The 22720-nt window shown below is 44.7% G+C and overlaps 1 protein-coding gene across 2 annotated transcripts in view; it reads left to right on the top strand.

Annotated features, from left to right (window-relative positions):
* Cap2 (cyclase associated actin cytoskeleton regulatory protein 2) overlaps positions 1–22720 on the top strand; it is a 138849-nt gene that overhangs the window by 25552 nt on the left and 90577 nt on the right. For both annotated transcript variants that reach the window (XM_041633002.1, XM_041633001.1), the window contains one exon: positions 2682–2782. In XM_041633002.1, the coding sequence (XP_041488936.1) occupies positions 2682–2782 (101 nt within the window). The remainder of the gene's footprint in view (positions 1–2681; positions 2783–22720) is intronic.

The raw sequence follows: 22720 nt of genomic DNA, 5'->3' as shown, positions 1-22720 counted from the left end.
CAAAGGAGAAAGAAATGTCCCGAGAATTTGATAGGCTAAATAAAATCGGAGGGCACAAAATTCAATTATTTGACATTTAGACAAATATTTTCTGATACAACAAATTATTTCTAATCAGTTATTGAAGCAAAGGTCTCCTGGAAAACTTAACCAACAGTTTATTTTACTTAAAGTGGGGTAATTAGGGAGGCATCTGAATGGTACCTGTTCCTAAAACATTTTATTCAATCTGAAGTAATGTCATTTCTTCCTCTTAGCCAGATCTGGTGATCCGAAACTCTGAAGCAGCCTCTTACCCAGCTGTGGGGGTGCACACCTAGAATCCTAGCACCTGGGGTACACACCCAGAATCTCAGTGCCTGGAGTACACACCTAGAACCTCAATACCTGGGGTACACACCCAGAACCCCAACACCTGGGATACATACCCAGAACCCCAATACCTGGGGTTCACACCCAGAACTCCAGCACCTGGGGTACACACCCAGAACCGCAATACCTGGGGTACACTCCCAGAACTCCAGCACCTGGGGTACACACCCAGAACCCCAATACCTGGGGTACACACCCAAAATCCCAGCACCTGGGGTACACACCTAGAACCCCAACACCTGGGATACAAACCCAGAACCCCAATACCTGGGGTACACACCCAGAACCGCAGCACCTGGGGTACATACCCAGAACCCCAATACCTAGAGAACACACCCACAATCCCAGCACCTGAGGTACACACCCAGAACCCCAATACCTAGGGAACACACCCAGAATCCCAGCACCTGGGGTACATACCCAGAACTCCAGCACTTGGGATACTGAGGCAGGAGGATTGTGTAAAATATTTACTAATTAATTGGGTTCCCCAAAAAATATAGGTACTGTATTATTATCCTACATTGCTCTATTATGTCCTATATTAAATAAAGCTATTTCTTTTACACTTCAAAGGAAATTTAGAGAAAGGACACAGGAACACAGGCCACTACAAACACATACCATCCAAACATCAAGAACTTTTGTTTATGATAAGTTTGGTGTTTGGGGGTTTTTTTGTTGTTGTTGTTTTCTGTTTTGTTTTCCTGGGTAGTTTCAGCTCCACAGCTGGAGAAATGCGTTTGTGTCCCTGCCCTGTGATGAGCATGGTCCTGGATGCAGGAGCACTCAGATGAATTATACACGGTCCTCATCCCTCCAGCATCTCTGCTCTGCCTCCGTAACTATTCAGAGTGGGAGATGCTTTGATTAAGAGACGACGCTCAAAGGATACAGTGTGGGGGAGAAACAGATCATTAATGGCTGCCCGGAGGAGGTGTGAACAGAGTCCAGGGATGAAAGGGGACTGGAAACATATTCTCTTTCATCATTTTACCTTTTGCTAGGCAGCAGCATCCCTCATGTTTCTGGAATTTTCTCCCCCTTTAAATATCCACAGAGACCTCTCACACCTCCCTCAATGACAAACTGGGTTACAGGATAACTCCCGTTCAAGGGGCTGCTGAGTTGTTTGGCCTGAGATGTGGGGGGCTGTCAGTCACTGTCCTCACCCCACTCCAACCCCTCCTTGTGTGTGGAAATGGACAATTGGGATAAAAAGGGAAAGAAGTCTCTCTCTTAGTTTTGTGAGCAGGGATGACTTAGTTGAAAAATAAAAGGGGCTTTGGTTTGGGTTTTAATAAACTACAAGGATAAATTTATCAATATTAAGGACAGAAAGTCAGGATTTTAGGTTTTCTTTCAGTTAATTGAAGAGCAGAGAGGGAACCGAGCTTGCTCGTTGGACTGCTGCCCCTCCAGCTTGCGCAGCGCATTGGCTCACCATGCTCTGTACAGATCAATCCCTGAGGAAACTCACTGACTCTCTGCCCATGCGTTCTCCCCCTGGGAAGTAAAGAAGGAAGAGAATTAGTGGTTTTAGCTCTGTTTCCCCTCTTTCCCAGAGTTCACTTGTCCTCTGAATTCCTGGGGACTCTGGGTAACTCTCTAGGTTGGTATTGTATCTGGGAGGCTATGGAGGCAGAAGCAGTGACTTCGAGGAACTTGGGTCAGCTCAGTTTGGGCATCTACCTTTTGTTTGATCTGTGCCTTTGACCAGTCGCCTGCTATCAGGACTCCTGTTCCCTTATATATAACATAGAGATGCCCCTGCTCATCTTGCTGGGCTTGGGGACGCATCTGTTACTTTTCTCATCGATGGAACAAAATGCCTAATAAAAACCAAATTAAGGACTTGTTTGAACTCATAGTTTGAGCCACAGCCCATCATGCCACGAAGTCTTAGTGGCAGGAGCAGGAGGCAGTGGTCACGTGGCAGCCACAGTCAGGAAGCAGAGAGATGAAACTGGCTGTCTCCTCTTCCGTCAGTGCAGGACACCAGCCGTGCCATCACATGTAGGGGCATCTTACAGTTAACCGTCTCTGGAAGCTCCCTCACGGACACACATGGAGGTGTGTCTGTTTGGTGGTCCTAAGTCCACTTGAGCTGATAATCAAGGTAATGGTCACGGGAGAGAATGAATGATGCTGAGGAAATTGGGCAGAAATGATTGTCCTCAGTAAACACGGGGCGTGTGGAGGAATGCCAGGCTGAGGAAGTGTAGCAGTGAGGATATTCGACCTGTGGCAAGCCAGTCCCAGCTTTCCACGAGACCACCCGGGAGTAATGGAGCCATTCTCTTCGGCAGGCGTGGCACCGTCTGTGGAAGCCTTTGACAAGCTGGTGAACAGTATGGTGGCTGAGTTCTTAAGGAACAGCAGAGTCCTTGCTGGGGATGTAGAGACGCATGTGAGTATTTCCTTACCCCCCAGACGATCCCGATGGCGTCACAATGTCTCTGTGGTTACTTTTCCCTTCACTTGTGCAGTCATTTACATATCTGCCCTACAAGAGTCTACCAAGTCAAGCGTCTGTGAGCACTGTTCTAGAAGCCAGGAGTTCAGGGATGAATGAGACAAGAGAGTCCTGCCCCACCCCCACCTCGTAACTTTTTACCTTTGGGAAACAAAAGACATGCATAACTATACAACCAACTGAGGTATTATAGGTATGACCTAAAAATTAAGGGAATAGACAATGATGTGGAAAGTTTTGAAATTGGGGTTGTTGGTTTAGGAACCGTATCTCAGGAGGTGACATTTGAGCAGAGATCTTAGTAGAGAGAGGGAGCGGGAGGGGTGGTTATGGAGCAGGGTGGTCCAGATAGAGGGGAGGGTTAGAGCAAACCCCTGAGGATGCTGGAACATGCCGTTCCCAGCAAGGCAAACAGCTGCTGGGGAAGGTGAATTAGGGAGAGAGGTAGCTTGGAACCAGAGCCGGATAGGACCTGTTAGTCACAGTGAAGGACTTCCGTGTATGCTTGGTGTGACAGGAAGCTACAGAGGGCACTGAACACAGGGATTAGCGTGAATTCCTGTCACTTTACAAAAAGCTCCCCCAGCAGAATTGACTCAGGCACCCTTTTTCCCCAGGGTCAGACTGAGGCTATTACTAACACCTGTTGGGATGTTTCTGTCATCAGAAAATAGAAAGTGTGGGCACGGAGGTGGTGAAATCGGAACCCCCGGGTTCTGTTTGTGGGAAGGGAAAATGGCGTGCCCGTCAGAGAAAATGGATTGGCAGCGGAGTAAACGTATGAGCTCTCATTCAAGCACCAACCCCAAAGCCATGCAAACAGACTTTCAAAGTGACCTTTGTACCCCCGAGTTCAGAACAGCGTGAGCCACAACAGCCAAGAGGTAAAAGGTGCAGAAAAGAAAATCCTGGTATGTGCTGTAAGATGGGTGAACACTGAGGACGTGGTGCTAAGGGAAATAAACAAGACACAGAAAGGAGTCCACTGCATGAGTCCATCTATATGAGGCATCCAGAGCGGCAAACTGATAGACACAGAGACTAGGATGGGGGTCATCAGAGGCAGGGATGGGAGGCAATGAGGAGTTGTCTAATGGGTGTGACCTTTCTACTTCCAAAGCCTAGAAATCCCATGGCAGCAGGAGTGTAATGGCACTGAATTGCTTGGCTAGAAATGGCTAAGATGGCAATGTGCTCTCGCCGTTTTATTCTCGTGTGTGTGCATGCTCATGAGTGTGTGGCTGCACATGCAGTGCTGGGAGAAAGAAGCTGAGTCAGGGAGTCGCCATGATTCTCCCATTCCAGACAGACGCAGGTTAAGATCATTCCTGGTAAGCCAGCTCTTGGGCTACACAGATTAATAGAAATGGGTTAGATCAATATGTAAAAGCTAGCCAATAAGAAACTGAAACTAATGGGTCAGGCAGTGTTTAAAAGAATACAGTTTCCGTGTAATTATTTCGGAGCATAAGCTAAAGCTAGCCATGTGGGCGGCTGGGTGCCGGGGACGCAGCCCCGCCGCTCCTTACTACAACAATGCAGCTGTGTGTGCATGTATGTGGGGCCAGAGGTCAATCCCGGGTGTCTTTCCTCGGGTGAAATCCACCTTGGTTTTGAGACAGGGTCTCCCTGGGGCCTGATGCTTACTGGGTGGAGTAGGTGGGCAGGCAGGCCCCAGGGATCATCTTGTCGCCCCTTTCCCAGCACTGGGTTTACAACTGTGCACATGGCTGGTTTTTAACACGGGTGCCAGTGATCAAATGTGTTGGTGAAGCCAGCCCTTTACTAGCTGGCATTTCTCGCCAACCCATTTTCTTACTGCATTCTTAAGTCATTATGCAAAGTAGTGTGTTTCATTGTGACATTTTCATACCTGTGCGCCACTCCACTGTGTTCCAGTTTGTGCCCCTCCCCTGCTGTCCCCCTCCGGGAACCCGTGCCTCGAGCAGGCTCCCTTCCTCAGATTTCCCTACTTTCTGCTCTTATGTCACAATATTCCACTGCTCTCTCTCCACGTTCTTAATATCTCTTCTGCCACTGTGATCCCCTTTCTAACCCACACACAGACACATGTACACACACACACATACACACACACACACACATACACACACACACAAATGCAATTTTCTTATGTTGTCTTCTAATGACTTGTTTTTTTCCAAGTACAGCCTGGGAGAAAGGAAAAAAATCCTAGAATCTGGAAACTCCCGTTAGAAGAGATCGTTAAGGATGTGTGTCTGATCTGCTAGCTAAAGACAGTTTTATTCCCCAGCAGTTAGTCACCGTTTACATTCATAGCAAAAACACCAATCAGGCCAGTTAGAAACTTCAGGATAAGTGAAGCATTGGGCTGCTTTTCAGGGCTCTGTCTCGGAGGATAGAAAACCAACTCTTTGTCCCTGTAGGTGTCTCTCCATCAGATGATCCTGGCAAAGACACTTTTGACGTAGGTTTATAGAAAATCCTATGCTTATGCTCACCTTACTAGACCTGGATGGAGGTGGGTGGTCCTTGGACTTCCCACAGGGCAGGGAACCCTGATTGCTCTTCAGGCTGACAAGGGAGGGGGACTTGATGGGGGAGGGTGGAAATGGGAGGCGGTGGCGGGGAGGAGGCAGAAATCGCGGGGAGGAGGCAGAAATCTTTAATAAATAAATTAAAAAATTAAAAAAAATCCTATGCTTGAATAAAGTCCTTTGAGATTAGGGAACCTCCTCTGCTGATAGTGTACTCAGCACTCAGCACTGGTCTTGCTGGGGGATCTGGTAACGTCACCTCACAGTGTATTTGTCTGCCACAGTTGCCCCCCACTGTTCTTAAATGTTTCTCTTGAAATACTCATGGGTGGAAAGGGGAAAGATTGGGTCCATCTGCGGTTCAGGGAAGTCTATTTTGAGACAGCCGCTTCCACGGTTCCTTACTCACAATGAACGCCACACGGGTGTCTTTACACTGACCCTTTGATATCTGGTTGTCTTTATTTCTATGAAGGTTTATATACTGTGAGATAGTGTTGAGTGTCTCATACTTGCTGGCACAGTCTACGTGGAAGCCAAATTCGCATGTCCCCAGTATGAAGTTCTCGAGTGATGCTGTCTCGGTGATTCCCGACCTGTGACCTTCAGTTGCTGACTTTATGTTTTTGGGGTAGGACAGTACATCTGATCTCTGGCTAATAGCATCTCACGAAGCCCTCGGTAGACACTTGAGTCGGAAAACAGGGAGGCTTAGAAATCAGTACTCGAGTTTGTGTTTTTCGGAAAGGGCAGCTTTGCAGAGTGAGCCCTCCCGTTGCGTGGCGAACAGTCCCTTTGAGTTCCTTTGTGAATAAAGTGAGGTGTAAGTATAATTGGATTTAAATGAAGGGTTCTCCCCTCCCCACTCATCAGCTTGTAAACAGAGTGACTCTAATGAAAATCCGTTCTCGATAATGAATATGCAATGTCTCACAAGTGCCGTGCTTATTTTTAATAGAAGGGAAGACTGAAAAGAGAAACGGGGAGGGACTAGGGGAGGACTGGAGAGGAGAGAGGTGCCCAGGAGAAGGGAAGGAAAGGAGAGCACAGGGGAGAGAAAAGGAAAGGAGGAGAGGGAGAAGAGAAAACACGGGGGAAGCGAGAGCCAGGGGGCAATAAAAGAGAGAGGCTTGCCATCTGAAAACTTGGGCCCAGCTCTGTAACACAAAGAAAAGCGCAGGCAGCCGGAGCCCATCTGCCTGTTGCTTTAATGATGTGAACGAGCAGTTTAGGTCTGCACCCTCACAGAGCCCTGTGTCATCAGAGTTAAGCCTGCAGCTGCCAGCTCTCCCGTGAGCCAAAAGTGTGTGTGTGGGGAGGGGGGGGGGTGAACTTTGTTCCAAGAACACACCTGTTGCCTCGAGAAAGGAACGCTCCCATACCTGATTGTACAGTATGGAAACCTGAGAAGGAGGCCAGCACGCATCATGTCCAGTCCTGTCCCCCGGCTTAGCAGCTATTTCACAGATACTAATCATGAGTAGGCAGGCAGGCAGGCAGGCAATGATTTAATGTCTATCTCTGTGTGCTGGCTGCTGGTCCGGCTTTAATTTCCCCAACACTCAATAGTCTATTGACAGAAGAGACCACAAAAAGGGGGAATTAATGGTGACAATTAGGACATTCTGCCGAACCCAAGAACATAACAGGTTTATAAAAGATTAGATCTGCCTAAGCCTTCTTGTGTGCAACATAAACCAGAGGGCTTATATAAATTACTCTCCAGCCAGAGAACAATGACACAGCCGGTGCTTCCTTTAGAAGAATAAACAATGCATAATTTTATGATAGATCTTTAAGGTAAACATCGTTTTGGCCATGAAATGAAGGGGTCCTCTACAATAGAGCCCATATATCACCAGCGAGGTCTTGGAAGTCACAGCAATGGATTGGGGTGACTTGTATGCTGTGTTGTGTTGTGTTCTTGTTTCTTTTGTAGAGCTAGAGCTAGAGCTCAGTTGGAAGACCTGGATCTGTGCCTCCTCACCATATAAACCTCGTGTGGTCGCAGATGCCTACAACTGGTCCCCAGCACTATGGAGGTGGAGGCAGGAGGCTCTGCATAGTGGGGTGGGGGGGTGTTGAGGCCAGCATGGGCTACGAGAAACTTCATCTTAACAAACTAACCCCCAAATCAGTGGCATTGTTATTCCCAGCTTACGGAACTAATCATGAGCCTGTTGCTGAGTGACTTGATAGTTGCAAAGCAGCTGCCAACGACAGCTGGAAGTCCTAAGTCCTTGAACATTTCCTGGGTGTGGAATATTTATTTCCTTTTCTTGATTAAAATGAATTTAAAAGAAAAAGCTCATATTGATTGTTTCATATAAAAAGAGAATCACAATTTAAACAAAAAGACAGTAAAATGAAACCAAGCATAGCCCACATGTATAATGTAGACGCACTGTGAGCCATGCTGTCTTTGTCTTCCTGACCTTGTAGGATAAGCATTTTTAGACAGTTATTGGACAGCCTCCCTTGATGGCTGTTGGGGTGGTGTTTTGAGACAGAGGGTCATGTAGTACACGTTGACCTCAAATTTGCTATGTATCTAAGCCTGGCTTTGAACTCCTGTCCCTTCCAAGTGTTGGGATCACAGATACACACCCACAAAGGCTCACCATTGATGCCTCTTATCACTGTACCACATGCTGAGAGTTCTAACTGTCCACTTAATTAATCTATGGAATGTTTGGTTCATGTCATGCCATGCTGACTAGCAGAGAGATTCCAAGGGAAGCAAAGTGGTCTTCCTTGCCCTCTTCTTCAGCCATGTTGGTCTTCCAGTTGACTTCTGTTTTCCTGCTTGTTGTTGTAATTCATTTAAACACTTGCCTTTAGGAAGGTGTTTTAGTGATCACAAGCCGGCCAAACACGATCTCAACAGGAATTCTGATTCCTGGGCTCCCACATGCTATGAATCCAGCATCACTATCCCTACAGCCTCAGCTGTTAGTGACAGCCCCAATTTTCAGACAAGAAAACATTTGGGTATCATCCAAATTATGTCTTCTTCTATCCCTCCCTCGTTCTATTTCTCTTTTCCTTTCTTCCTTCCTCTCTTCCCTCCCCCTCCCTCCATTCCTTTTCTCTGTTATTTTTCCTTTTCCCTCCCTCTTTTCCATCCTTTTCTCAGTTCTCTAATTTTCTTTCCCTCCTTCCTCTCTCCTTTTCTCTCTCCCTCTCTTTCTCTCCCTTCCTTCCCTCCTTCCACCTGTCCATCCATTCTCCATAGAAAAGAATCTATACCCTAGAGAAAATAATTAATGTGGGGGCAGATTAAAGGACAGCCGAGATTTGCAGCACAGCTGGGAATCTGATCCCAGAGTCCTCTCTGGCACTTAAGCTGATGCCTGCTCTGACTTTTTGGGCAGCTGTGGCTCCCACGACCTTTCTCCTCATGAGAAGAAAACAAGGTGGCAGAACGCAGGGTGGGCACAGGGCTGGGAAGAGGCCAAATGCAAGGCAGGCACAGGGCTAGGAAGAAGCAGAGGGCCTCCTACCTCATGGCTTCTGTGCATCACCTCAGAGCAGTGACCGTGGGAAATGAAGCCCTCCGGGGTCTTCACTTCCTCTCTGTCACACAATCCAGTCCCATCCAGGACCAGTCATTGCCATACTGCTGGCTCCCGGGGTACAGAATTCAGGAGCACTCTCACACCAGCCTATTGTCATTTCTTTCCAAGAACACAGAGACCTTTTAACTCTGCATTGAGGGCATACTTGGCTTCCAGGTATAGACTGACTCACAGCCCACCTCCTGTCAGGTCGCTACCCTTGGGTCGCATGGTGGTTAAACTTCATTGCCACACTGACTGGATTTAAATCACCATAGGACACATATTTGGCATATCTCTGAGGGAGTTTGCAGCAAAGTTTGCTAGGGAAGGAAGCCCCACCCTGAATGTAAGAGCACCATTCTAAACGAATTTTTAAAAGGTTAACCGAGCACCAGCCTTAATCTCCCTCCACTGTGTGTAGACACAAAGCGACCAGCTGCCTCACACACCCACCGCTATGGTCCTCTGCCCGGATGGACTGCGTCTCCTCAAACTATGAGATGAAACCAACCGTCCCTTCCTTCCTGAAGCTGTTGCTGTCAAAATTTTCTGCACAATGGGGATAAAAGTAACAACTACAGTTTGCAAACCTTCCACTCAAGAAAGTTTTTAGGCAAATTCCACCCATCTCTTGTTGAGCATTCCAGTTTGAGATGACACCCAGGGTTTGGGGGATGACCAATAAGAAACCGGACGCAGAACCAAAGTCTCGGTGAAGGACCAGCAGGCACCACCAACCACTAGAATTGCCTCGTCTGTCTGTCGGAAATTAGCTGCCACCAAATATCCTGCTAGAATAACAAATTGGTCCTGTAAATGGCTAAGAAAAGCCTTGCTGCTTTACCTTTCTGGTATACGCAGTAGGTTGCGTATTGACATTTTATACGTGTACGTATGGTGTCTTTAACCACATGCATTCCCATATCTCCTCTTGTCTTGTTCCCACGCCTGCTGATGTCTTCCTTTTCAACTCATCTCCCTCACTTTCCTTCCCTCCCCCTCCTCTCTTTGGTGGCAATTAATTTAATGAACATTGTTTATGGGAGTGTGGGGGAGGGGGTTTTCCTAAACTATCCCTTGAGTGCTTTTCTTCTTTTGTTTTTAGTAACTGGGTTTAATTTAACTTTTTGAATAAATAATGCATCTATTCTTCAGTCAGGAAAAGCTCGAGTGAGCAGAAGCATTTGCCAACAAGCCTAATAACCTGAGTTCAATGCCTGGGACCCCCATGGTGGAAAGAAAGAACTGTCTTTCAGAGGTCCACTGAGCTCCACATGGGCAAAGTGGCACATGCATACTGGCACACGTGTGTGCGTGCATGTGCACACACATACACGGAATAAATGAAAAAAAATTCATTAATATAATTGAAGGGAGAGCTATGTGTTAAGGCATACACCACTTCCCTTGCCCATCTCATTTTCACTCTGCTGCCGTCTGAATGCGTCTCCTAAAAGCCTTATGAAGGAAATTTAATTCCGCCATGTTGGAAGTGTGTTCCAGGGTGAGATGTTCATACAGAGGGGACAGAACCCTGGCAGAGGATTATGGCTTTGTCTCCACGGGCATTCTTGTTGGGACGTGGGCTGAGATAGCATGAGTGTCCTTAAGCTCTGTCTCTTCTGCGTCACCCCCCTGCCCTTGTGGACTCCGACACCCACTGAAGCAGCGGGAAGCATCTGGGGCGTCTGGGTACCAGAGCACATACGTAGTAGTACTGAGAAGTGTAAGGGTCAGTTCTCTCTTTCCACCACGTGGGCCCAGGGCATCAGACTCAGGTTGTCAGGTGTGTAAAGCCACCATCTCTCCAGCCCCAGTGTTTATGTCTTTAATGTGTTTTTCTTTAATACAGTAGTAATAAGATATTGATAGTGGTTTATCTTTTTAATGACTGTTCATTGTACATAATAGTGCATTTCGTAAGAGATTTACTCAAGTATAACGTGTACTTTGACCTTGTTCACCCCATGCATTCCCTTTTCTCCCACCTCCTGTTAATCCCTTCTGTCACCCTCATTTTGTTTCTACTTTCATGACGTATATATAAAAATGATTTTAGAGTAGAGAAATGAATCTTGGATAAATGGCATCGCTCTGTAAAAGAATGGCATATGTGGACAGTTCAGCCCAGGTCAGAAGTTTATTGCAACAGTGTTTGCAGTGGTTGAGTTATGGAGGCAACGTAGGTGTCCAACGACAGAGGAATGGCAAGAGAATGCAGTAGACGTAAATGGGGATTTACTGCAGCCATAAAAAAGATGAAAGTTATTTGAAAGAAAAATGAAAGCAACTGTAAACAGTCATATTAGATAAATCAAGGCAGTTTCAAGAAATGATTGTGTTTCTCTCATTTGTGGCTCTAATTTTATAGAGACAGAAAACCATGTGTGCATATGTGTGGAAGCTGAACTGCCTAGAAATAAAGGGAACTAATGGGGCAGGCTGAGCCGGAGGAGAGAGGAAAGGGGATATGGGAAGAATATGCTCAACATACAGTATACATTACATGAAAACATCCTGTGTGCGCAATGAGTAGACACAGTGGATTTTTAACATAAAAAGAAAGCTTTATGGGTAACCAGCAAATTTTTCCCTAGAGTTTTCTCCTCAGAATTATCCTCTCCTGCCAGGTGATGGTGGTACACATCTTTAATCCCAGCACTCAGGAGGCAGAGACAGGCAGCTGTGAGTTCGAGGCCAACCTGGTCTACAGAGTGAGTTCAAGGACAGCCTCCAAAGCTACACAGAGGAAATCCTGTCTCATTGGATTATTTTCTTTCAGAAGTTAAGTCACACTACAACATTTACTGTTTGCCTTTTTTATTCACTTTGCTTTTGGGTATTGTTGTTGTTGTTTATTTCTTTTTAGGTTTTGCTTTTGTTTTTGAAACCAGGTCTCATGTATCCTGGGTTGGCCTCAAACTCAACTAATAACTGAGGATTGCCTTGGACTGTTTTATTTTTTAACTTGACCTTCTTTGCCCCCTGCCACTCGCTTCTGAGTGCTGGGTTTGCAGGTATATGCTACCATGCCTGTTCCCTCATGTCTCTTGTCGCTTTCCCTCTTTCTACAATAGTGCCAGCGATTGGAACATTTACAGTTTGCCTTTTTTATTCACTTTGCTTTTGGGTATTGTTGTTGTTGTTTATTTCTTTGATTGCCTTGGACTGTTTTATTTTTTAACTTGACCTTCTTTGCCCCCTGCCACTCGCTTCTGAGTGCTGGGTTTGCAGGTATATGCTACCATGCCTGTTTTATTGAGTACTGGGCATTGAACCTGGGGCTTTGTGTTCACTAGGCAAGCCATCTGCCAACTGAGCCATACACGGTTCTTGTTTTTAATCTGGATTTTAGAATGATACTCTCACTTGCTTGGAGGACTTTGGTGTTCATGCTTTGTCCTAAAGAGATGACGTCTTTGTATTCTAATTTCATTTAGATAATCTTGGTATGTCCCCATGAAACACACACATCATTCTCAAAAAATTTCTTCAGAACACCGTATTCAGCACGCACAAGGAAAGCCAGTCTGTCAGCTGTGTGGGTGAATCACTCTGATCCTAAGAGAACGTGTCTGCAGATTCATTACTGCACACACAGAAACAGCAGACTTTGCTCTCCCATCTTGACTATAGTTTTCCCTTCCTAGTTGTATTTCGTAGTAGGTTAACAATAATTGGATCATTCTAAAACATGACAGTTCACATGTATATTCATAAGTATATGTTTATATATAAATGTTTTCAATATGTTATAAGTCAAATCTTTTAAAACATCCAATAAATACCTCAGTGATTGAATGAACTAATCATTTCTTGCTCATGTGGGGTTGCTGTATAGATGTATTCTCTTTCATAAAACTCTTTGAGGAAGGGCCTTACTCTGTAACAAGGGCTGGCCTCAAACTCATGACAGATCTCCTGCCTCAGCCTCCCAAGTGCTGGGAGTACAGGCCTGAGCCGTGCTTCTTGACTAATATTTGGCTTTTAGCTGTTAGATGTGACTTTTCAGGCCTGCTTGCCGAACACGAGGGTTACTGCAAGATTCAAGAAGCAAGACCAGGCGGTGGTGATGCATGCCTTTAATTCCAGCATTCGGGAGGCAGAGGCAGGCTGATTTCTGAGTTCAAGGCAGCCTGGTCTAGAAAAGCTAGTTCCAGGACAGGCTCCAAAGCTACAGAAAAACCCTCTCTTGAAAAACAAAAGAAAGAAAGAAAGAAAGAAAGAAAGAAAGAAAGAAAGAAAGGAAAGAAAGAGAGAGAAAAAAGAAAGAAAGATAGTTTTCCTGCAGAGTTTGCTAAAATTGAATATTTAGGTGAATGAATCAAATTATTGATATGTAATTGAATCAATGGATGGGTTGATTTGCTGTAGCTGGTGATTTCAATTAAGCTAAGTCTAGACTAACAGTCAAAACTAAATGACCAAAGCCAGATTTTTAAGCAATGAACTATTTAAAAAAAAGAGTTGGATTTTTTTTTTTTTATCTCTGTAGAGGTTTAACACACACACACACACGTGCAATCAGTGTTCAGAAGGATAGCTATCAGGCAAGAGTGAACTCTGAAGTCTGGATGCATAGGTTAAGAAATTAAACTTTTAGCTGGGATTTCCCTGTGTATTTCCAATACTCAAATCTCCCTGGTTTCCTGAGAACACGGCTGCACGCATTTCTGTAATGCTAAGCATCTGGGAGAGAGCCAGAAACCCCGCAGATTGTCTCAGCACATCCAAATGCAGATGTCCTGTGCTTTTCAGCCAGATGCTTCCCTCCCGCCAAAATTCAGCGTGGGTGTCATTTGCCCCAAGCCCTAGTGGAAGCCACAGCTGGTGTGCCAAGCCATGGACAGGGCTACCCTGTATTCACTGTGCAGGAGGTGCCACCCAAGCCTGTTTGCTAAGTGATATGGAAGCTGGAAGATGCTGGAGAGTTTTACAGCAACCCACCAGGGTAGTTTGAAGTGTTCTAAATTTAGTAATTTGAAAAAAAAAAAAAAACCCTGAGACATTATTTGTCTGGTTTACTTACATTGTATTTTTTCCAATATTTTATTTTTTACAAACCAGCGATGAAAAGGCAGAACATATTTTTCCAGACCGCACTTATGTTTGACAAAATGCTAGGAAGGAATCCTTCCCACCATGCTTTTGGTTAAACGACAATAACATTGAATGAAAAATGGTCATTTATTATGAATGCTGACACCCGGGGGATTGTGCATTTAATTAGAGAAAGGAGAAGAAACAGGGGTTTCTGTAGCAAGTCAGCCGCATGCTTTCAGCTGAATGGAAGCCTGGGTGCTTTTCAGTTTTCACTTCCAAACTCGCCTCTCCCTTCCCTGTGTGAGTGTAGAGTTACCGCCTTTGATGCCTGGCAACCATTGTGAGGCTGATCTTGGAACTCACGAGTGGGACAAAAAAGACAAGGAAAGAGATTTTCTGTAGATAACAGAGTGGGATTAAAGGAAGCATGGGTAGGAGAAGATCCATGTAGGAAGAAGGATTTGTCTCATTAAACATAAAGTCTAGAAGGATAGTCACTGGACTGCTGACCGTGGGCATCTCTTGGAGGCAGGATTACCCAAATCTTTTGCTTCTAAAAGTCCATGTCTTTGTACATTTTATAACAAGCATTCGGGACTACTATTGGAAAAGGAAGAAAGGACCAGTGAGTTCTAAAGATAGATTTGGGGAGCAGTGTGTCCCTTGAAAGGGAATTTACTAAGAACACCAACAGCAATACAAGGAAAGGGAAACTGAGCACAAAAAGGGTCCCTCACCCAGCACATATGACTGCGCTGTGCCTGGGTGTCTGTGCAACTGGGCAGCCTGTCTTTAAGGGACTTTCCTTTCCTTTTCTTTCTTCTTTCTTTCTTTCTTTCTTCACTTCTTCCTTGCTTTCTTGCTTTTTCTTTTTTCTTTTTATCTCCTTTTTTGGAAAAAAAAGTCTTTTATATCTTATTCAACTTTTTAAATTTTTATTTTTATTTCACATGCATTGATGTTTTATCTACATATATGTCTATATGAGGGTGGCAGATCCCCTAGAACTGGAGTTACAGACAGCTGTGATCTGCCATGTGGGTGCAGTCAGTGCTCGTAACCACAGAGCCATCTTTCCAGCCCCGCAAGGGACTCTTCACAGTCAAGTGTCTATGGTTGATAGGGGTGGATCTGGTTGGAGGGTGAGCAGTATTGGCTGCCCAGCTAAGTTTTCTAGCCACTAGAGATCAACTTCATCCCCCTGCATCAACTTTATCTACCTACCCATCTTGCATTTGCTTTACTGTGCGAGACTGTGTAGGTGATTGCCAAGAATTCTAACCCATGTTGAGGCCTGCTGTATATCTGGACACTGCATTGTTATTAACAAACATTATTTAACTTGGTCCTTGGAAGGAAGGATCTTCTAAGGTAGGTGGCTTTTGAGATAAAGCAATGAGACTAAGGATGTTGAGTCACTTGCAGTGACCATTGTTAGGAGCCAGGTGCTCCCCCAGCCCACCTTCAGCGACTCAGCGCCAGCATCCACATCACCAATCATCAAATGTGACACATCTCCACTGCCACCACAAGTCCCATACACTTTATAAAGTCTCCACCATCAGCCAGGCAGTGGTGGTACATGCTTATAATCCCAGCACTCGGGAGGCAGAGGCAGCCAGATCTCTGTGAGTTCGAGGCCAGCCTGGTCTACAAGAGCAAGTTACAGGACAGGCTCCAAAGCTACAGAGAAATCCTATCTAGAAAAACAAACAAAAAAGTCTCCACCATCACACACACACACCCTGTCCCTGCTCAGACCCCAGTCAGAGGTGCCTTTCTCGCCCCATCCCCCACCAATAAATCTCTTACGTGAGATCTGTTGTATGGTGTGTGATCTTTGTGGCATTCCTTCACCCAGATTCACCACAGTGTTCTTCTGCTGCAAAACCCTAACAACCATGCAGCTCAGGCCTGTGTGAATTCATGGTTTCCCATCAACATCACTCCGTTCTCTCCTAATAATAAGCAGAAAATAAAGGCCCTTCCCTTCTCTTTAAGCAGTCACAGGCTTGATCCTTCACAATGTATCTTCTGTTTAGGGACACGCATGGAATGTTGGGTAAGGATTTGGTTTAAGGAGGGCTAGAGGGATGGCTCAGTTGTTAAAAATGCTCACCTTGCATGTATGAGATTGATCCCCACCACACATATAAAAAACCAAGTATAATGATAGGCACTTGTAATCCTAGAACCAGGAAGGTGGAGACAGGCAGATTCCCGGGGCTTGCTGGCCAGCCAGCCTAGCCTAATCAGAGTGCTGGGTCACACCTTGTCTCAAAATGCAAACTGGACAGAGCCTGAGAAATGACACCTGAGGATGATCTCTGGCTTCCACATGTGTGTACACATGCATGTGTACCTGCACAGACACACACACACACACACACACACACACACACACAGAGGCAGAGACAGAGAGAGAATGTGGTTTAAATAACACAAAGTGAAATGGATAATGCTTAAAACCATAGTGCATCTTAGAATGAATGTTTAATTGTCCCTGACTTTTCTTGGTGTACTTAAAGCAGCCAGACGTCTTTTACTTGTATGGACCCAAGACGCATCAACCATGAAGACATTGCTAGCTTCCTAAGTCAAAAAAATTGGTTTAAGCATGTTGATAAGGCATTTTGATTCTTTAAGTGCTAGGGAAACAAGTGAAAGAATTTGGAGAGGGGCCAAACTACGTAACGACTGAGTTTGAAAATGAAGTTTGTTTGGTAGCATGGTTCTGTTTAGAACACAAACTCATAACAGTATTCCTGCCTTCAGAAGAGCAAATGGGTTGAAACACACAATGGTGTCTTCTTTCCTGTGCTATTCCCAGACCCTGAGAAACACTAATTTTAACTCTTTCTTTCCTGGTTTCTACTGCAGCTTCATAATCTATTTATTTAGCATGGGCCATATGTTCAAAGCCTCTTTCCATGTCAGTATATGGAATTCTGTCTATATTATCAATTGACTACAATATTTTGTTGCACAGTTATTATCAATTGATCTGAACAGTCACAACAGTGTATAGGCACATTAATGTGTGTATAAGAATGTAAGGCCCCAACTAGGTTGAGACGCATGAACCAAGCCTAAGATATGGCCTAAGGAACAGGGACCCTCTTAAACTATGCACTTTAGTGCCTTGCTAGCCTCACTGTGACCCTGTGCTCTCGTGACATTTGGCCAGATTGCAGTGGGTATCCTTTCAAAAACATTATTTTATAATTGTACACTTGTATTCTGAGACGATCCCTGTCACTGGAAATGACATGCCAGTGTCAAGCACGCCCTACTGCAGTTGCCGCATCCCCTTGCCTCCCCCAGGCTGTTGTACTCACCCATGCTCTCACGTGACTCAGAGTGCACTAGGCTGTTTGATGATAATTAAACATTGGGAAAAGAAAGGTTTTAGGAAAACAATGCATGATATGAATGCACATTAATATTCAAGATATTGTATGCTTAAAATATGTTGCAAATTCTGCTGGATATTCAGGAAAATGAAAAACAACTCGTATAAACCATGCCTATTTTCAAAGCAGTCATTTATCCATGCTACCTTGCTTTGATCTATCTCTTCCATGTAACAAGAAATGTGTTTAAATTTCCCTTCTGGAGTTGGATACAACACGTTTGGGGTGTGCTTGTCAGAATATTGAGGCCACCCTAGCTGAGACCAGAAATGCAGCAGAGATATGTCCAAGAAGATTCCAGGCATGGGTACAGAAAAAGACACATGAGAGCCATTCCTTAGTGTCAAAACTGTTCGCTGGCTTGTTATAAATACTTCTGTGAGCTAGAAGTTGCCAAGGCAACAGTCCCATTAATGAAGAATAACCCTCATTTATTATCAGTGCCTGAATCATCTTTTTTTTTCTCAATAAAATGTCCCCAGCAGTCTAACACTGACACACTTGGTCAACCTACTCAGATTTCCTTTCTAGGCAGCACAACTGTTCAGCCTCGCTCAGTAGGTATGCCTCCTTCCTCTGCCACTGGGGCCAGAACTGGAGGGCAAGAAACTCGGCAAACTGTAAAGGCAGTAAAAATATTAATTTATAACAATTACCTAATAGAAAGTAATTGCCTTTTTGATATATGCTTTGACATAGGCAAAGCCTGCAAATGACCATGACTCAATTGTATTTTAACAAGCCGGGTCTTTAAATTAATTCATCTTTATGATTTAATGGCTCATAGCCAACATATTTTTTTTTAAGTAAATGGAGTGTGACATTAGCGCTTCAACCCCACCTCCCAACTCCAGTCAGGATGTAAATTTCAGCTCCATTTTATCATACACACACAGGATATTTCAGAGAGGCAGCTGTGGCTAATGTGGGAGTATTTTGGAACCCCCATTGTTCTGAAGCAGTAGAGAATAATTTAGAGAGATGATGGTTGGGAATGACTGACTACCACAGCGCTTCCCAGGGAGAGTGGTATATGGGCAGAAGGAAATATTTACCCAGAAATAATATTGTATTAGTTACTGATTGACTGCTATGACAAAACCTGACAAAAGCAACCTATGGAAGAGAGGTCTATTTTGGCTCACAGTTGGAGGGGACACAGTCCATCATGGTGGTCACGTTGCATTACCAGTCTGAAAGCAGAGGAAGTGAGTGCTGATGCTTAGGTTGCTTTCTCTTAGTTGTTTTATTTTTGTTTTTTTTTTTTGTTTTCTGTTTTTGTGGTGTTGGGGATTGAACCTTGTACACTCTGGACAAGAACTCTATCACTACACTTTATCTCCATGCTTTCTCCTTCCTATCCAGCCTAGGACCCCAGCCTAGGGAATGATGACACCTATATGCTAGGAGGCCTTTCCTCCTCAGTTAAAACTCTCTGGAAACACCTTTGCAGGCATCCCCAGTGTGTCCCCTAGGTGACTCCAAATCTGGTCAGGTTACAATGAAGCTAAACCATCACAAATGCATTGTCCTCTCCATTCTCGTCCTGAGCTTTGTCAAACTGACCAAATGGAAGAGCTTACCTCTCACCTATCTTTGCTGATCCCAACAGCCCTTTCCTGTCTAGACTGGATGCTTGTTATGTGCTTACAGGAAGTACTTTATTGCTTATTACTCACATGCATGAAATTTTCTCTGCCTTCACATCTTGTTTTGTTAATCCCGAAGATGGGAGGAGAAAGACCACCAACCCAAATAATCTTGGCCAAATTAATTAAAGGAAACAGTTAATTAAAGGACATTTTTTTTTTTTTGGTTTTACAAGACAGGGTTTCTCTGTGGCTTTGGAGCCTGTCCTGGAACTAGCTCTTGTAGACCAGGCTGGTCTCGAACTCACAGAGATCCGCCTGCCTCTGCCTCCCTAGTGCTGGGATTAAAGGCGTGCACCACCATCGCCTGGCTAAAGGACACTTTTTTATTCATGTACATGGGCTGCCTCCCCCTAAGCCTGGGTTTGAGAGGTCAGCACTGGATGTGAAGAAAATGCTTTTGTAGCTCAGGGGTAGGGTGAAGTGTGAATCTGTTTAGTCTTAACAATAGAAACCCAGATATTAAGGGCAAAAGCTGACAGATCAGAAAAGAAGAGCGGCCAGCCACTGGAAACTTCAGACCAAATGGCCGGGATCCTGTCTCTATGAATCTTCAGACTGAATTGATTCACCTTTTATTACTGTCTCTACCTCCCTAGTGCTGGGATTAAAGGTGTGTGCCTCCCAAATACTGGAATCAAAGGCATGAGATCCCAAGTGCTGGGATCAAAGGTATGAGCCACCAGCACTTGACTCTGTTTCTCTTTTAGACTGGTTCAGTCTCACGAGTAGTCCAGTGTGGCCTTGAATTCCTGATCTGCCTGCTTCCTCCCAAGTGCTGGGATTTAAGGTGTGTGCCACCACTGCCTGGTCTCTGTGGTTAACTAGTGGCTAACTCTGCCCTCTGATCTCTAGGCAAGCTTTATTTGTCAGAACACAAAAGAAATATCATACAACAGTAGGGGGTTTCCAAATGGGGGGTTTGATAGGCAAAATAGACAGGGTTACGGGACCATAACATAAGCATAACAAGTTGGTCATAATTACCTCCTGAAACAAAGACATGATTGCAAAGTGATCATAACAACAGGTAGTCATAACAAGGTAACCATAACAACCCTTTTGAAGCAAAGGTAGGATTGTAAGATAGTTATTAGCTTCTTAGAACAAATGCCATTCCTGGAAGAGGTTGTATAGAACCACTTGTAGCTAAGATTACAGGAGGAGCATAGGCCAATCCTTGAGAAACAAAAGTTTAATCATAAACAGGAATGAACCTAATTTGTCTTTACTGTAAGATGGCTTGTAAGCCTAAGATGGAAGCAAGCTGGCTCTTCAGTGTCTCCTGATTTATACTTGACTTGGTTGATAGGTACACAGAGGTGTTCAAAGAGATACATATAAATTTTATTACTTTTATATGTATACATGCTTTTCCTGCATGAGCATAAGATTCCCTGCAACTGGAAGTACAGACAGTTGTGAGCCGTCATGTGGGTGCTGGGAATTGAACCCTGGTCCTCTGGAAGAACAGACAGTGCTCTTAACTGATGAGCCATCTTTCTAACCCCTCAAAGAACTTTCATTTCATTTTTGTTTGTTTGTTTTTTGAGACAGAGTCTTTATATGTACTCCTGACTGTCCTGGAACTCATTATTGTAAACCAAGCTGGCCTCAAACTGAGTTTCTCCTGTGTCTGCCTCCCAAGTGCTGAGATGAAAGGTGTATGCCACCACACCTGACCACAAAAAAAAAATTTTTATTGTGAAATTAAATAATAAGTCTCTATTTTATTTAGTTAAATCTTTTCCTAATAACTTTTTAAATAATCTGATATGGAAAAACATGACAACTGATACAGGAAGAAAAGAAACCACTTCTAATCCCAGCCCGTAAAGCTTCCATGAATATCATGGGTTATTGGTATCATTCATAAGGATGTTTTTCAGAATCTTAAAAACCATTCACTGTTCTGAGCATCATGATGCATGCTTATAATCCCAACATCTGGAGGGCAAACAGGCACATCTCGTGAGTTTGAGGCCAACCTGGTCTACATAGTGAATCCTAGTCCAACCAGGATTGCATGGTGAACTCTTCTCTCAAATCCAACCAAACAAAACATTCATTGCATAATCACGTTTTCTTCTCCTAAGATAGAATCACACAGGGCTGGAGTGATAGATCAGGGATTAGGAGCCAGCATTGCTCTTGCAATGAGCTTGGTTTCCTGCACCCATGTGAGGAGCCTCACAACGCCTGTAACTTGAACTGCTGGAGAGCCCATGCCTTCTTCCGTCCTCCACAAACACCTGCACTCAAACACACAGACACACACACACACACACACACACACACACGTATATACACAAAATTACAAACAATACAAATAAATCATTTTAAAAGATAAAGCCACATTATAATCTTTGCTGACCGTGTATGTACAAGTAACACGTGCCAAGCACTGCAGGGCCCAGGCGTCCCAGACCCTTGGTTGTGTAAAGATGTGATGAAAGTGACCGGGCCAGGCACACTCCTCCACTATGGCAGTTCCAGCCGTTTAAAACCAATCTGGTGTCTTAAGGCTTAGCTTCTGCCCTGCCCCAGGCACAACTTTCAGCACCGGTGTACATGGTAGTTCTGGCTTCTCTGCGCCCTTTCCTACTGGCAGTGGGACAACAGAGATGACTTATGACGCAAAAGTCCATGAGAACCAAAAGTCGCAACGAAGAAACGTTCTGTACTTCTGAGTTTATTTTTTGCTATGGTACTGTAGTGGGGTCATTTGGGGTGTTGTCTTAGCCTCCGCTCACTCCTTGTAAGCACCTCTAATCATCCCCGGATAAGCCTGACAACAATGAGCAGAGAGAATCAAAACCTCATGTACCGAAGAGAAACACATCATTAGAGAGCTTGGCTATTTTTAAAAATGCCAGTAAAGACCGTGCTTATCATGGTGGGTAAATGGGCCTCCCACATCACAGGCATGCCCTCCCCCATAACCGCATTTCCACCTTCATCACACTCCCCACCTTGCTCACAGGGCCCCCCCACATATTGCCAGGAGCTGTTCTGTCGCCAAAAAGATGAAACCAGGATGGATATCCTATAGTGTTGTCTGAAAACAGAAATTAGATAAGCTTTGCCTTGTTTCTGAAAATAGAGGGAGATGTGGCTCAGGCTGGTAGATTCTGACACAGCATGCTTGAAGCCCCAGGTTTGAGTCCCCAGCATATCTATAATCCCAGCAACTAGGAAGTGGAAACGGGAAGCTCGGATGTTCAAGATCATCTCCCAGTGAGGAGTTTGAGGCCACCCTGAGGTACAGGAGACCCTGTTCCCACCCTGAATAAAGTAGTAGGAGAAGGAAGATACCTAAACCCTCAATTGTGGTAGTTGGAAGGGTAGAAAGACCTACTAGTTTTTCCATCAGCTCCTTATAAAGCAGCTCTGTTGGCTGAGCAGTTAATAATTTACCCTCAATTCATATCCTACCCATGCCAACCCATTCCTGTGTCCATCTGCCCGCCAGTTCTTAAGTATCTGGTATCTGTCATGTGTCTGGTGGTAAATGGGATAGGGTTGGAGATTTAAAGAAGGTGGTGGGACTCTGGAGGAGACACGTGAGAGGGGTTGAGAGAAACAGGCAAGACACCGCCTTGAGGGCTGTGAAGGCACTTTGGGCATCTTGAAGAACATCTCTATTCAGAGGTAGATAGGAAGTGCTTCTCAGCTTACTGATATTGTT

Source organism: Microtus oregoni, unplaced genomic scaffold (assembly GCF_018167655.1).
Source record: "Microtus oregoni isolate MIOR12 unplaced genomic scaffold, Mior012 000042F_ref0000377, whole genome shotgun sequence".
Lineage (NCBI taxonomy): Eukaryota > Metazoa > Chordata > Mammalia > Rodentia > Cricetidae > Microtus > Microtus oregoni.
Note: the sequence above shows the minus strand (reverse complement) of the source record. Positions and strands in the feature narration are given on the sequence as shown.